Below are 14,309 nucleotides of genomic sequence, written 5' to 3' on the forward strand. Positions count from 1 at the left end.
GCCCGAAGGAGGACGTCTACCCCCCCGAGCGGTGGCTGTGCAGCAGGCCCACGCGTCTCCAAGCCGGCCCAATGGGGAGGAAGCAGAAGGCCAGTGTTGGGGACCATTTAGTTCTACTCGGGCTGCTGGGATGGGGATGGCTAGCAGAGACAGGCAGGCAAGCCACAGGTAAGGGCTTTCCAGCACTGCCAAGGGGGCCACGTTTGAAGCAGGGGCTGGCAAAGCAAAAGCAAAAGCAAAAGCTCCTGATTTCACTGCGACCCCCCCCGCCCTACACACCCGGCTCCTGGCGTCCATGGACAGTCTGGAATGGGCATCGAGAGCGGCGGCCGAGCGCATTTCCGCCAGAAGCCCACCGCCCGCGGCTGCTGCTCGGAACAGGAGCTGCGGAGCTCGGCCGTGCCGGCTCCCGAGCATTCGGCACTCCCACGCAGCGGCCGAGGCCCACAGCCCCGCTCACTTCCTAACAAGTCACCCGTGTCTGATCTCCAGTGCGCGGGAAACGTGTCGCGGCTGTCGGAAGCGACAGGCCGTTTCATCTGCACCTCAGCACGGGCAGTAGCAAGGGCGACGGGGTCTAAAACCCACCAGGCTCCGGAAGGAGACCAAAACAACGCACGTGCCCCTTGTGGCTTGTCGCTAGGCAACTACCGGTACAGGCCAAACGCCTGAAACCTCGGACTAGTCTCAAATTTTACAGGTGGTTAAAATTCACAAGCTGTAGAGAAGCTGCAAGGCCTCTTCCCTAACGCCCCCTCAGCCAGGGACTGCAGAGTTTGCTTGGTCACACGCGCTAGCAGCGCCTCACAGCATTACTGCCGAGCACACTCGCAGCCAGAGATACGAGCAGCCAGAACCGGCTCTTCTCATGCCCAGATGCACACTCTTGGATTGCACATGCAAGGCCACGGGAGGACTATAAATAGCCAAGCACAGCAGCTCAGCCACGCAGTGCTCCGAACTTCCGGCATCCAGCCTGCCTGCTCCCCGCAGACAAGCCGGGCTGATGGAGGGGTGGTCTCTGACTGTGCAAACTTGGAGCCTGAGGCTTCGGAGTAAGTAACCTGGTTAGTCTGCTATTCCCTTTTCCACCTGGAGACTAGCTGCCAGACAGGACCTCGCTGCCCTTGTACAACGTGGGGCAGACACACGCCTGCCCCACGCCATGGAGAGATGTGGATCTCTGATTACAGAAGGCAGGAGCCCAAAGAAAGTTCTCCTGTTGGCAGTAACGGAGGCAAGGAGCCCAGGAGACGAGTAAGCTGTTCAGCTTCCGTAACGTGGGCTATCCCACCAGGGAAGCAGCACGTGGCCGGGGGGAGGAGGACAGGCAGCTCTGAGCAAGCACTCAGTAAGGACACCGCACGGGAGCACTTGGAACGACAGGAGAAGTCACCTGGGCAGCGAGAAGTCAGACATGGAGCCCAACGCCGGCTAGCCTGTCCCTAGCCAAGGAGCAGTTCTAGGCCAGTCTTGTTCAACAGCTTCATTAATGACCTGGATGAGGGGGTGGGTTGCACCCTCAGCAAGTTTGCAGATGACACTAAGCTAGGGGAGAGGTAGATACGTTGGAAGGCAGGGCTAGGGTCCAGAGTGACCTGCACAGATTAGAGGATTGGGCCACAAGAAATCTGATGAGATTCAACAAGGACAAGTGCAGAGTCCTGCCCTTGGGACGGAAGACAGGCTGGGGACAGACTGGCTATGTAGCAGTTTGGCAGAAAAAGACCTGGGCATTACAGCAGATGAGAAGCTGGATAGGAGTCAATGTGGGCCCTTGTAGCCAAGAAGGAGAATGGCATATTAGGGTGCATTAGGAGGAGCATTGCCAGCAGATCTAGAGAAGTGACTATTGCCCTTTATTTGGCTCTGGGGAGGCCACACCTGGAGTATTGTGTCCAGTTCTAGGCCCCCCACTACAAAAAGGATGTGGACGCATTAGAAAGGGTCCAGCGGAGGCCGACCAAAATGCTGAGGGGGCTGGAGCACGTGGCCTATGAGGAGAGGCTGAGGGAGTTGGGCCTATTTAGTCTGCAGAAGCGAAGAGTGAGGGGGGATTTGAGAGCAGCCTTCAACTTCCTGAAGGGAGGTTCCAGAGGCTGGAGAGAGGCTGTTCCCAGTGGTGACGGATGGCAGAATGGAGCACTGGTCTCCAGTTACAGTGGGGGAAGGTCTAGGTTAGTTTTTTCTAATATCCATTTCCCTAGGCGGGTGGGGAAGTGCTGGGCTGGGTTCCCTAGGGAGGGGGTGGAATCTCCCCCTCCCCCTTTTGTGTTGTAAGCAAAACTCGTGAAGTCATTCTGCCGCTCTACTCTGCACTAGTTAGGCCTCAGCTGGAGTACTGTGTCCAGTTCTGGGCACCACATTTCAAGAAAGATGTGGAGAAATTGGAAAGGGTACAGAGAAGAGCGACAAGAATGATTAAAGGTTTAGAGAACATGACCTATGAAGCCAGGCTTCATGAACTGGGCTTGTTTAGTTTGGAAAAAAGAAGATTAAGGGGGGACATGATAGCGGTTTTCAAATATCTAAAAATGTGTCACAAGGAGGAAGGAGAAAATTTGTTCCTCTTGGTTTCTGAGGACAGGACAAGGAGTAATGGGCTTAAAGTGCAGCAGGGGAGGTTTAGATTGGACATTAGGAAAAAATTCCTAACTGTCAGGGTCGTCAAATATTGGAATAAATTGCCAAGGGAGGTGGTGGAATCTCCCTCTCTGGAGATATTTAAGAACAGGTTAGATAGACATCTGTCAGGGACTGTGTAGACAGAGCTTGATCCTGCCTTGAGGACGAGGGGCTGGACTCGATGACCTCTCGAGGTCCCTTCCAGTCCTATTATTCTATGATTCTATGATTCTATCCCTAGAGGTGTTCAAGTCCCGGCTTGACCAAGCCCTGGCTGGGATGATTGAGTTGGGTTGGTCCTGCCTTGGGCAGGGGGCTGGACTCGCTGCCTCCTGAGGTCTCTGCCCGCCCTGGGGTTCCAGGGTTCTATTCCTAGGCCACAGGGGCTATAACAGGACGTGGGGCAGTGTAACAATGGTGCCCGTGGAATGCTAGAGTGCAGTTTCCCCAGGCAGGAGCCTCCTGCCACGAGCATCTGCTCTCCCAGCTACGCACCGACAGAGGATCTCCAACACTGTTCGCAGAGTCCAGGAGCGGTCAGCAAGCAGCATAAGGGAGGCTTCGGCAGCAAGTATGCACCAAGGGAAGCCTGACTCTCCAGCAATGGAGGAGTGCGATGTGCAAACGGGGGGGCCATTCCACCATGCTAGCACAACTCAGCATGCACCCCAGATCAGCCCTGCCTGCATGTGCGGCACTAGGCCCGAGGGCCATGGGTCAGCAGGAAAGGGGGGGGTGTGTGTCAGGGACGTCCTGCTGCTGGGACACTGGTAGAGATGAGGCCAGCCAGCAGGAGACAAATGTTGCTATGGAGGGCAAGACCGTAACACGACTGATGTCAGCTGCTCCACCTCGGGGGAGAGGGGGGAGGAAAGAGAGAGAGTTGAGAACAGCCAGAGAGCAGGAGCATTGCTTGACTTCAACCTGAGCTTCGCCCTCGCGTTGGCAGAGCGAGGGGGCACAGGGAAGCCGAGGTGACGTCACACACACTTCTGGGGCTCGGCAGGATTTTGGCAGCCTGAGTCTCCGGAGGCTGGCACTAGCCAAGGAACGATCACAGCCTGGTCTGAGCAGCCTTCCGAGGTGGGGCGCTGCTCAGAGATGTGCAGGGAGCACCCCTCAAGGGTGGGGGTGCCAGGCCTACAGCCCGCTAGCTGGAGGGCAAGGTTCTGAGAATGGGGGCTGGGTGGCAACGGCCGGTCTGCCAGACCCACTGAGTGACAGGGCAGCCATTCGGTGGGCGCTGCACCCACGTCGGGCGGGCCAGTGGGAGAGCCTGGGCCTGCCTTGCGGACACAGGAAGAGGAATCGCCGGCTGCTCCTCCTGTAGCCCACATCAGGAGGGTGCCTGCTGGCAGGCATCCCTAGCCCACACCCTGCGGAGGACCACGGAGAAGGGGCAAGAACGGACCAGCGGTAGGCCGGGGAAGTGGTGCACAGCTTACGGACTGGCAAGCCAGGGCCACCTGCCACTTGAGCAGGGCCATGCAGGGGAAAGAGACTCTATGAAGAATCAACATGCCAACATTAACCCTACCAGCCATTTCCCCTACCAGTGCTTCTCCCGGGCCTTTCTACCGGGGTGGCAGGAGGAGGAGCAGGAAATAGAAAGGTGGGTTGAGACACTGGTGTATGAAGAGGTCCCCAGTCAGCCTCACACTTAGTTCCACACCCTCAGGGCTGGATGCCTCACAATCGGAAGAAGGCAGATAGTGTTGCCTAGTGGATAGAGCACAGTTTTGCCTCTAAGGTCAGCGTTCTACCCTGGCTCTGTCACTGGCCAGCCAGATGATCTTGGGCAAGTCATTTTAATCTGTGCCTCAGTTTCTCCATCTGTAAGATAGCAGCTACAATCCTTACCTCCTTTGTCAAGGACGGAGATTAATGGATGAAAAGCACGGTATAAAGAATTAGGTACTGGTAACAGCCCCAGACACTGTTATACGGGTTCTAAGCACTAGGAGGGTAATAAAACAGGGCTGAAAATTGAGATGAAACATGGGTCGCTGTCAGCACTGGACTGCCCCCCCCCCCAGCCCAAAGTCAGCATGTTATGAGAATATAGTTTTTCCCCCCAGAGTCCTAAGTTAATAGCCCCACAGAGATGGATGCCCCAGTCCGACACTCGGGCTCTCCGTGTGATGCTGCACACAAATTTTGAGGGTTCCAGCCACCTTCTCTTTCAGGCAAACGGGAGTGGGGCCCCGAGTCTCTGGGCACCAACGTGGAGCTGGGGACGGACAAGATGGAGAACTCTTGTTTTCATAGACTCAGAAACCTGAGAGGGCCTCAGGGCCAGCCCCCTGCCCTCCCTCGCGGTGCAGGGAAGCCCTGGCTTACCCTACTACGGCAGGAGCCTGGGGTGCGGAGAGAACTCTGCAAGCTAAGCGGGATCGCCGAAGGAATCCCCTCGGGCAGGATTACCTGCGTTGATCACAGGAAAGATGACGTCCCCGTTTCGCTGTTTAGTTGTCAGTCGGTCCAGTTTCTGCTCTTCGTAGCGTTTTTTCCCTTCCTCCTCCAGCTCCTCCCCAGCGTACTGAAGGGAAAGAACAGGCACAGGTCACACGGGGCACTGCTTGGCTAAAGGACAAGTCACGCGCCACAGGAAAGGCCAGGACGGGTGACCAGGGAGCCCCAGCTGCACAAGTCCTGCCCCCTAATATGTCACCCGATGCTGAGACCCCATGGCTGCCCCAGCATCACGATCAAACCAAAGTCTGCCCAGTGGCAACTAGTGCAGGGCTGAAAGCGTGCGTGTGGGGAACGGGGGATATGCACCGCCAGTCACTCCCGCTGCTACGCGGAACCTCCTGTTCGCCAGCCACGTCCTTGCTGCCTCCGGAGCGCTAACAGGGGAACGTGTCAGAGGCCTTCAAGGCAGTAGCCACTTCAGTCCGCAGTAGGGATGCTAATTGCGAGTAACTGACTAACTGAACAGTCAATGTATTTTGCATCGACTATTCGATTAGGGCGCCTCCGCCTCCGCAGCGCAGCAGCAGTCCTAGGGCTGTTTCGATTCCTCAAAGGCAAAAGCACCTTGTGGAGCTCGGGATCAGCTGGGGACTCGCCCTCCGACCCCGGGCTTTGTGTGGCGCTGCCGCTTTAAAACGCCGTGGGGAGCCCAGCGTCCAGCTCCACGCAGAGTTTCAAAGCAGCAGCGCCGCATGGAGCCCAGAGTCAGCGGGGGAGTCCCCAGCTGATCCTGGGCTCCATGCAGCACTGCCACTTTGAAACACCGCGAGGAGCCTGGGGACACCCAGCTGGCCCTGGGCAGTGCTACCACTTTGAAGCGTTCCCTCTTTCTCCCTCCCCACCCAGCTGCCTCTGATAGAGGCAGCAAGAGGGGAGCAACTAGTCAGTCGACTAGTCCTTCGCATCCCTAGTCCTCAGCCCGAGGCACATTTTGTTCACCCAACCCAGTCCCCCACTAGTGCACAGACACCTCGCTGGGCCCTAGCTCGCTGGACCCCCTGGCCTCACTTGGGGACATGCCACTTTGCTCCTTTTTCCACAGAGGAAAAGGAAGCCCCGGCTGGTGGACCTGTAGCCAGACCACAAATTCATTTCTGTAGGTGATGTTATCTTGTCGACAGAGCAATGCAGTTCTCACTAGTGTAACACACCGACTTTGGCCAAATCCCTGCTCTCTGCATAGCACTGGCATTAGGGAGGAGAAAGTTTAACTGGTTAATCAGTATGCAGCACCTTTCACGGCTGAGGCTTACCAGTTCCGGTTAAACTGGTGCGGGCACACTGCACGCAGGGGGCTGCTCCAGCCCCAAGGAGCCCTCCCGGGGGGGGGGGGCCTCCATCCTGGTTGCAGCAGCTCCTGTCCACGACAAGCTAGAGGACCCCCCCCCCCAAATCATCTCATTTAATCTGTTTACTGATTAAACATTCGGCTTAACCAGCTAAGCAATTAAACGGGATTTCACATCCCTAACGGCATAACTACAGCAGATCTCACCTACGGCTCTACACCTTGTATACATTCGAACCAATTTTGTTCAACCTCTCTTAGCAGCATCTAGCTGCACACAGCGAGACAAGGGTCCGTCGGGAACCATTCACTGTTACATGATGAAATTCTCAAGTCTTTTGCGGCTGACATTTCATTCCAAACTTGAAAGAATAAATCTTAACTAGAGACCTGTCCAGCACAGCTGCTTCCAACTCTTCCCAAATCCCTCGAGCTACATTCAAGCGTTTTCCTCACGGCATTTTTTTCAGAACTGGAACTTGAAAATCTGCTTCAGACTGGGCAGACGGAGCAGCACTTTCCAAAGGCATTATGTGGGGGAGGCGTTAGCACACAAGCCCTGTTTGAAATTTGTGTTGTGAGAGAGGCACAATGTGCTGATAAAGGGCTCAGACCTGTACAAGATTAAATTAAACAGCCCTTGAAGAGCTTACAGTTTACAAACAGGCTCACAGCATCCAGCACACTGGCTGGGGGTAGAAAGAGAAGACAAATATCCACAATTTCCATTACAACTAATCCCTATTGCAACAAGAAACCACCCACCTTGTTCTGCAGGCTTTTCCCAACATGCATGGGAAAGGCAGAACAGTCTGCAATGAACACTACAGGCTGAACCACTCTAGTCCAGCTCTGAGCCAGCAACATCCATGGTCTGGCATGATGTTAGTTAGCCAGGCGCCCATTTATCATTGGGTGTGGCCAAGTTTCCCGTGGTCCCACAAAGTTTGTTTACAGTCACCAGTCCTGGCTCTGTGTTCTGGCAGTTTGAAAAGTGTGAATTGGGAGTTCTGTGTTCCAGGTGGTCTTTCAGTGGCTGACTGGATTGGAGGCAAGGCTTTGAGATGGGCCTAGCCTCAGCCTTAGAAAAAGGCAGCCAGAGGGAACGCAGTGAGCAGCCAACAGGGGAGTTTGCCTGGGAGTGCGCCCTGGGCAGAGCCCCATAATGTTTGGTGTTTTTTCCTTGAATTTTGTTTCTCTCCTGTCCTTCAGGGGGGCAATAAAAACATCTGAGGAATCTCTCCAAAAGAAGGCAGGTATGGATAGTGATAGGTCTGCGGTTGTTGTTTGTCTTCCTCCCGGAAGATAGAAGGGATTTCATCTGTACTAAGTGCAAGCTGGTCGCCATTTTGGAAGAAAAAATTAGAGGACTTGAGGCCCAAGTATCAACCCTATGTTGCATCAGAGAAGATGAAGACTTCCTCGACAGAAGGCAGCATTTAATCCTGCAGGCACAAGAGTCGGTGAGGGCAGTACAGAACAAGGAAGAAAACTGACAGCATGTAATCACCAGGAGAAGGAAGCCAACTCAGGCATCCCCCGTTCCTGTAGAAGTAACCAACCACTTTCAGGGTCTCTGCACAGGCACTGCGATAGAGAATGCTTTGGCAGGGATCTCTCAGGAAAGAAATCAGAAGGAGACACCATCTAGTGGAAGACATGGGATGCGTAGTCCTAAGGATGGGGGTTCCACGACCGCCACCCCCAAGAGAAGACGACAGGTGGTGGTGGTTGGGGACTCCCTCCTAGGAAGGATAGAGTCATCCATCTGCCGACCAGACCTGGAATCTCGAGAAGTGTGCTGCTTACCAGGAGCTAGCATTCAGGAAGTGACCGAGAGTCTTCCAAAATGGATCAAACCTTCGGATTGCCACCCCTTCCTGCTTCTCCATGTAGGAACTAATGATATGGCCAAGAATGACCTTGAGCAGGCCACTGAAGATTACGTAGCACTGGGAAGAAGGATCAAGGGCTTTGAAGTGCAAGTAGTGTTCTCATCCATCTTCCCTGGTGAAGGAAAAGGTCTAGGTAGGGATCGTCGAATCGAGGAAGTAAATGCAGGGTTGAGCAGGTGGTGTCGGAGATTAGTGGATGAGAAGCTGTATAGGAGTCAACAGTGGGCCCTTGTAGCCAAGAAGGCGAATGGCATATTAGGGTGCGTTAGGAGGAGCATTGCCAACAGATCTAGAGTAGTGATTATTCCCCTTTATTCGGCACTGGTGAGGCCACATCTGGAGTACTGCCTCCACTTCTGGCCCCTGCCCCTCACTACAGAAAGGATGTGGATGCATTGAAGAGGGTCCAGCGGAGGGCAACGAAAATGATTAGGGGACTGGAGCACATGACCTAGGAGGAGAGGCTGAGGGATTTGGGCTTATTTAGTCTGCAGAAGCAAAGAGTGAGGGGGCATTTGAGAGCAGCCTTCAAATTCCTGAAGGGAGATTCCAAAGAGGACGGAGAGAGGCTGGTCTCACTGGTGACAGATGCAGAACAAGGAGCAATGGTCTCAAGTTGCAGTGGGGGAGGCCTAGGTTGGATATTAGGAAAAACTATTTCCCGAGGAGGGTGGGGAAGCACTGGGCTGGGTTCCCTAGGGAGGGGGTGGAATCTCCATCCCTAGAGGTGTTTAAGTCCCAGCTGGACAAAGCCCTGGCTGGGATGACTGAGTTGGGGTTGGTCCTGCTTTGGGCAGGGGGTTGGACTCAATGACTTGTGTGGTCTCTTCCAGCACTGAGATTCTGGATTCTGTGCTGTTATCTAGCTCTAACCTACCCCTTCTCAGAGCCCAGCGAGCAGTGGCAATGGTGGTGATGCTGCTAGACAATATTGACCACCTGTGATCTGACAAATTCTCTGGTTTGGCACCAGTCAGGCCCCGAGGGTGCCGGAGTAGAGAGGTTCCACCTGTAGCTCAAGAGGAAGTGGGATGCGCTGGTGGAGTTTTGACTGACAGTACCTGCAGGGAAGGACACAGCTATCAACCAGAACCTCAGGGGTGGCTTTCCACTAATGACAATATTGCAAAACACCTTCTCTTTGCTGCAGCCAGGCAGCGGCAGCCTGCTAAGCTTTCCTTCCTTTTGAGCATTTAACTGTCAACTCTAAACCCTGAAGTACAATTTCTCGGGCTCTCGTTTGATAGACTCCCAGCTGCTCTTTGCACCAGGCCACTGGTGGGCGTCTGAAATCGATATTCCATGGGACAGCAGCCTGGAGATGGGCTTAAACTGACTAGTTCCTGGTACAGTGGCTGCACTGCTGATAAACACAAGAGCGATCCTTTCTGGGTGGAGCAAGGCTGCCTGGTCAGTTTGCTAAAGCCCCATTCCCCGGTGGGGGACAATACGTCAGATCGCAAGAGATCACTGCTGCAAGCTGACTGCACATTGCCTTTCCGCACTGGAATGGGCGCAGGAACGCAGCCTCTTTCCGGTGGGCTCCTCTGCTTGGCATCTTGGGCGCCAGGAGGCAAAGCTGGAGCCACACAACGTATCCTTCAGTAGCTCCTGACACCAAGGAAAGAGACAGGCCAACTGTTTTAGTGTAAGGGCGCCAGGTGGGTTACTCCTCTCCCAGAGCAGAGCCAGCACTGCCACGGGGCCTCACTCACACTGCTGGCTACTCCTTCCACATCCACTCCCCCGCCGCCTCCGAGGACGCGGCGACCGACACAAAGTTGTTTCCATCCCGACTCGCTCCGGTTCCGCCTGCTCTCCACTGTCCCCAGGCAGCACAGCTCCAGAGCTGTGCCAACCACTGAGCCTGGCCGAGGGCAGGTGAGCCCGACGATGCGGCTCTACCCCGTCTGAAGACCTCTCTGCGTTCTGCAGCAGCCCAGTGCTCCAGGCTGGCTCAGCATTCGAAAGGGAGGGAACGCAGGGCTGGGCTGCACCCGCCGGGACGTAGGGCAACGCCACGGGCATTCGAGATTGGAGGTACAGCACCGCACGGAATTTGGCCTGGAATTATCTAGAGAAAAAGCCTCCGGGGAAGCCCCTCTGATCTCAGTCATCCCTCGCAGTTCCTGCTGGCACAGAGCTGCTCCTCGGCATCCCCTGCCCCCGCCCGTCTGCACAAGCAGAACCTCGCGCAAACACAGCCACTGGGGACTGACTGTTTTGAACCTGCCGACAGGAGAGGGGAGGGGAGGGGCAAAGGGAGCAACTGCCCCATGGCCCAGCTCCTGCTCCAGGCCCTTTAAGTCACTGCCAGAGCCTGCACAGCATACTCCAGGCAGCACGCTGAGGGCTGGGGCGGGAGGATGCATGCCACAGCCCTGGCCCCGCCCCCTCCAGGAGCGCAGAGCCGCCTCCCCCCACCCTGCCCAGGTGCCCGGCGCAGCTGGGAACTCCCCTATTCTGCACACGCGGTATCCGGTGCGTAAGGCAAAGAATGGTCCGGCCCTGGCCTGGGAGTGTCAGCTGTTTACGCTGGACTATTTCATATTCTTCAGCCAAGACGTGGGTGCTTCCGGGTTTAAAAGCCGGACGGAGTTTTGCAAGGGAGTTCTATGCCTTTATCAGAAGAGGCAAGAGCACTTCCACTTCCTCCGACGAAGAGCCGGGATAGCTGGTAATACTAGCCCCAAACACAGTTTCTAATTCCCTGGAAAGCCTGCAGGATGCTAAGCAGCGACATCCATTAGCTACGCAGCCCTGGCACTGGAGCGATGGCTGAGTGACTAGAGACAGCATCCTGGGATGACTGACGCCCTCCGCACTGGGGCTTGCTGACCCTGACCCCGTTTGCCTGGCAGACTAGTCAAACCTTCTGTGGGATGAGGGTCAGCAGCTGGCGCTCGCAGGCTGCAGCCACCTCGAAGTGCCTGCCCCAGCGCTCCACAGGGGCAAAGTCCTATTAATCTAAAACCTGTTCCTTTCCCAGCCAGCCACACAAGGGGCAAGAGCGGCCCTGCTTTCGTGTGTGCCCATGCCAGGCGTGGGGTGCACCGCGCACAGGGGGAGGGCTCCTCAGCGCACCGAGCAGAGCAACCGGATTTCTCCTCAGCGCACTGGGAGCAGAAAAGTCTCCACATCACGCGCCTTGGCCTGCTGGCACTTACCGGAAGCCATACGAGTCTGACCACGCCCACGGTTAACCGCTAGCTCCCTCACAGCTCCAGCAACTGGGGCTCTGTTCTGGCAGCACTGCTGCTAACTCGGTCACTAAGACTGGGCCCCTGGAAGGAGGGTGCGTTTGTAAAAAACAATCCTCTTCACTCCGTATTACTCTGCCCAACAGTGCAGAAGTCTGTTACATCTCAAGTGCTGGTTATCACCCCCCAGAAAAACAGATCAGTCCAGGGAGAAGCTCTCTGCCCTTTCCCCGTAGACAGCTAGTACAGTAACTACCTCGCCAACGGCGCTGTAATTAGCTTCAGTGCAATCTCTCCTGGGTGAGAGCCAGGTTCGGGTTCCAAGCTAACCCCTGCTAAAAGGCCGAGTTGGCTTTCCCTTCACCGTTGTGATAAGCAGCTGCTCAGGAGTTATGGAACTCTCCCCGGGAAAAGCTGAATGAGGCTTTGAAAAGCTAGGCAGGCAGAACCATTTCCCTGAGGATGGGGGGAGGGGGAAGATTATAGGATACACAGGACTCTACTCGGGCTGCTGTCCTAGTGTCTCGTTTTCTTCAAGGTTCTGAGTGCAGCACAAAGCCACGTTTAATCGGCGTGCGACCTTCCTTTCAGCTAAGTCCCAGCACCTCCTGGCAGCGCCCTAGCAGAGAAAGCCCGTGCCGGCCTGCAGCGGGTAGCAGGTCAGTCTGGGTAGGCACTCTCGGTGCGGGAGTGCTGGAGACCTGGGGAGGATGCCAGAGAGAGGGAACCATCGAGCAGCGTCCTCACCGAGCCGCTCGGCCAACGTCGCACGCTGGGTCTCTCTCCGCTCCCTCAGGCGGCTGCCATCCGGCAGAGCAGAGCCGTTGGCCATTCCCAGGATGGAAGGAAGCCCCTGCAAGTCTGTTATGACAGCTCAATGGGGACTTAACAGGGAGAAGTGCTCACCACGTAAACAGCGCTCAGACAGGGAAGGGCTTGCCACTGCCAAGCCGGCAGACCAACGGTGCCTATCCTGAGCCATCGCCTCCAACGCCGCCAGGATCAGGGCCAGACTCGGCATCGCAGGCAAGCGTGGGACAGGGACCCGTCGCGGTGGGGGGAGCTAGAGAATCACAAGACAAGATGCTTTGCTAATGGACGATCCCATGGCAACTCAATGGGTTTGGCATGCTGGTGGCCACTGCGCTCGCGGCCGGTGCGGTACCAGCACTCGGCTCAGGAGCCTTAACAGTCGCGCAGCGCTGTGGAATTCCTCCGGCAGCTACGGGTCCTATTATGCAGACCACCCTGGCGCCACGGCGGAAACGCTTCAGAGGGGCAGCCGAGTTAGCCTGCAACCGGAAAAACTTAAACAACCAATAGTCCTGGAGCTCCGGTTAGGTTTCCTGCACCTTAGAGCCTCTTGGTGGTGGTTGAAGTTTTGCCACAGTTGAAATGCAGGCAGCTGGACCTGCCCGATGCGAGTACATCGCGGGCAGTTTTCTGGTTCCCACCAAGCTGTCTGCGTGATCTTCATTGGGGGAAATTCTGGATGCCCTTGACAAAGGAATCCCTGCACTGGCTAGGTCACCTGCAACAGCGGCTCCCAACCGCTGGGCCACACACAGCTGGGGGGGGCAGCTCTGGGACTGGGGGGGGGGAAAATACACCACCCAGCGCCTTCCCTCCCACTGGGGCTGGTGGGAGAGGCGTGTCTTGCCCCACCTCTTGGCTAGCGCCGGGCAGGGGCGGGATCCCCTACCGGACACGGAAGAGCGCTTCGCTGCACGGCGGGAGGGCTGTGCAGAGCCCAACATAGCCGGCTTAGAGCTGCCATGACCCGGGCAGCAGTGCTCAAGCTGGTGGCTGGGAGGCGGCAGCGCAGGGCTAGGTAAGGGGGACAGGGCAGGCACTGGGGGGGCTAGTGCTGGGGATCTGAGGGTGAGGGGCTCCAAGAGGCAGGAAGCTGATACTGCGGGGCCCAGGGGGCAAGGCTGGTACTGCAGACAGGGCTAATATTGGGGGTTGGGGCTGGCACTGGGGCTCTGGAAACAGGAGGCTGCCACTAGAGGACTCAGAGTGGGAGGCTGGCACGTGGGGGGGGTAGGGTGCAGGGGACTATGGGGTCAGTGGCTGGTGCTGGGGGGCTCTAGGGGTTAGGACTGGCACTGGCGGGCTCTGGGGGCCGAGGCTTTTTATACCACGGACCAGCAAACACATTTGCAAACTTTCTGTGGACTGGTAACGTTTTATTTGCATAACGAATATACAAATAAAAGGTTAGCGTCTACCAAAAGTTTGAGAAATGGACTGGCAAACCCAGGTATATAAAAGGTTTGTGAACCACTGAGCTACACGTAAGATCAGCTTTTATCTCCATCCTTCCCAGCAAACAGCTCTACAGGTGCCAGGCTAGGGCCCCAGAGAAGCGAGCGGTCAAATCTTCTGTCCGCAGAGGACCACCTCCACCTCTCCCCAGTGGAACGTTTGCTGCCCACTGCCCTCGTATGCAAGACAGCACAGAAGGGCCTGTTAGCTCGTACTCGGTTCAGTGTTCCAACGAGGGGTGTTAAATATCGGCACATTGAATAGGCAATTAACCTTGTGAATTCTTACCAGTTCCTGGGGGTGCCCAGCCAGTGCACTCTGGCCCCACTCAAGGAGCCCCCTGCCATGCCACACTCTGCTTCTGTATCAGAGGCAGCAGCGTGGGGAGACTGGCTGCCTGTTGCCCTGTGCTGCTGCCTCCGATACAGCTGACCCGGGGCCCCCAAGCTGCCCCTTTGAATCGCGTGGATGCGTGGTTCAAAGGGACCGCCGCCGAACAGCTGATCCAGCTAAATGAAGCATTAGCCTCTTGTTTAACATTGGTTTCCAATTGTTATT

The 14,309-nt window shown here is 56.2% G+C and overlaps 1 protein-coding gene across 3 annotated transcripts in view; it reads right to left on the reverse strand.

The window, feature by feature from the left end:
* The window catches only part of ACOT7 (acyl-CoA thioesterase 7), a 126,849-nt gene that overhangs the window by 62,270 nt on the left and 50,270 nt on the right, over nt 1-14,309 (reverse strand). For all 3 annotated transcript variants that reach the window (XM_075906806.1, XM_075906808.1, XM_075906807.1), the window contains exon 5: nt 5,050-5,164. In XM_075906806.1, coding sequence (XP_075762921.1) covers nt 5,050-5,164 — 115 coding nt within the window. The remainder of the gene's footprint in view (nt 1-5,049; nt 5,165-14,309) is intronic.

The sequence above is a fragment of the Pelodiscus sinensis genome, chromosome 23 (genome assembly GCF_049634645.1).
Source record: "Pelodiscus sinensis isolate JC-2024 chromosome 23, ASM4963464v1, whole genome shotgun sequence".
Taxonomy (NCBI): Eukaryota; Metazoa; Chordata; order Testudines; family Trionychidae; genus Pelodiscus; species Pelodiscus sinensis.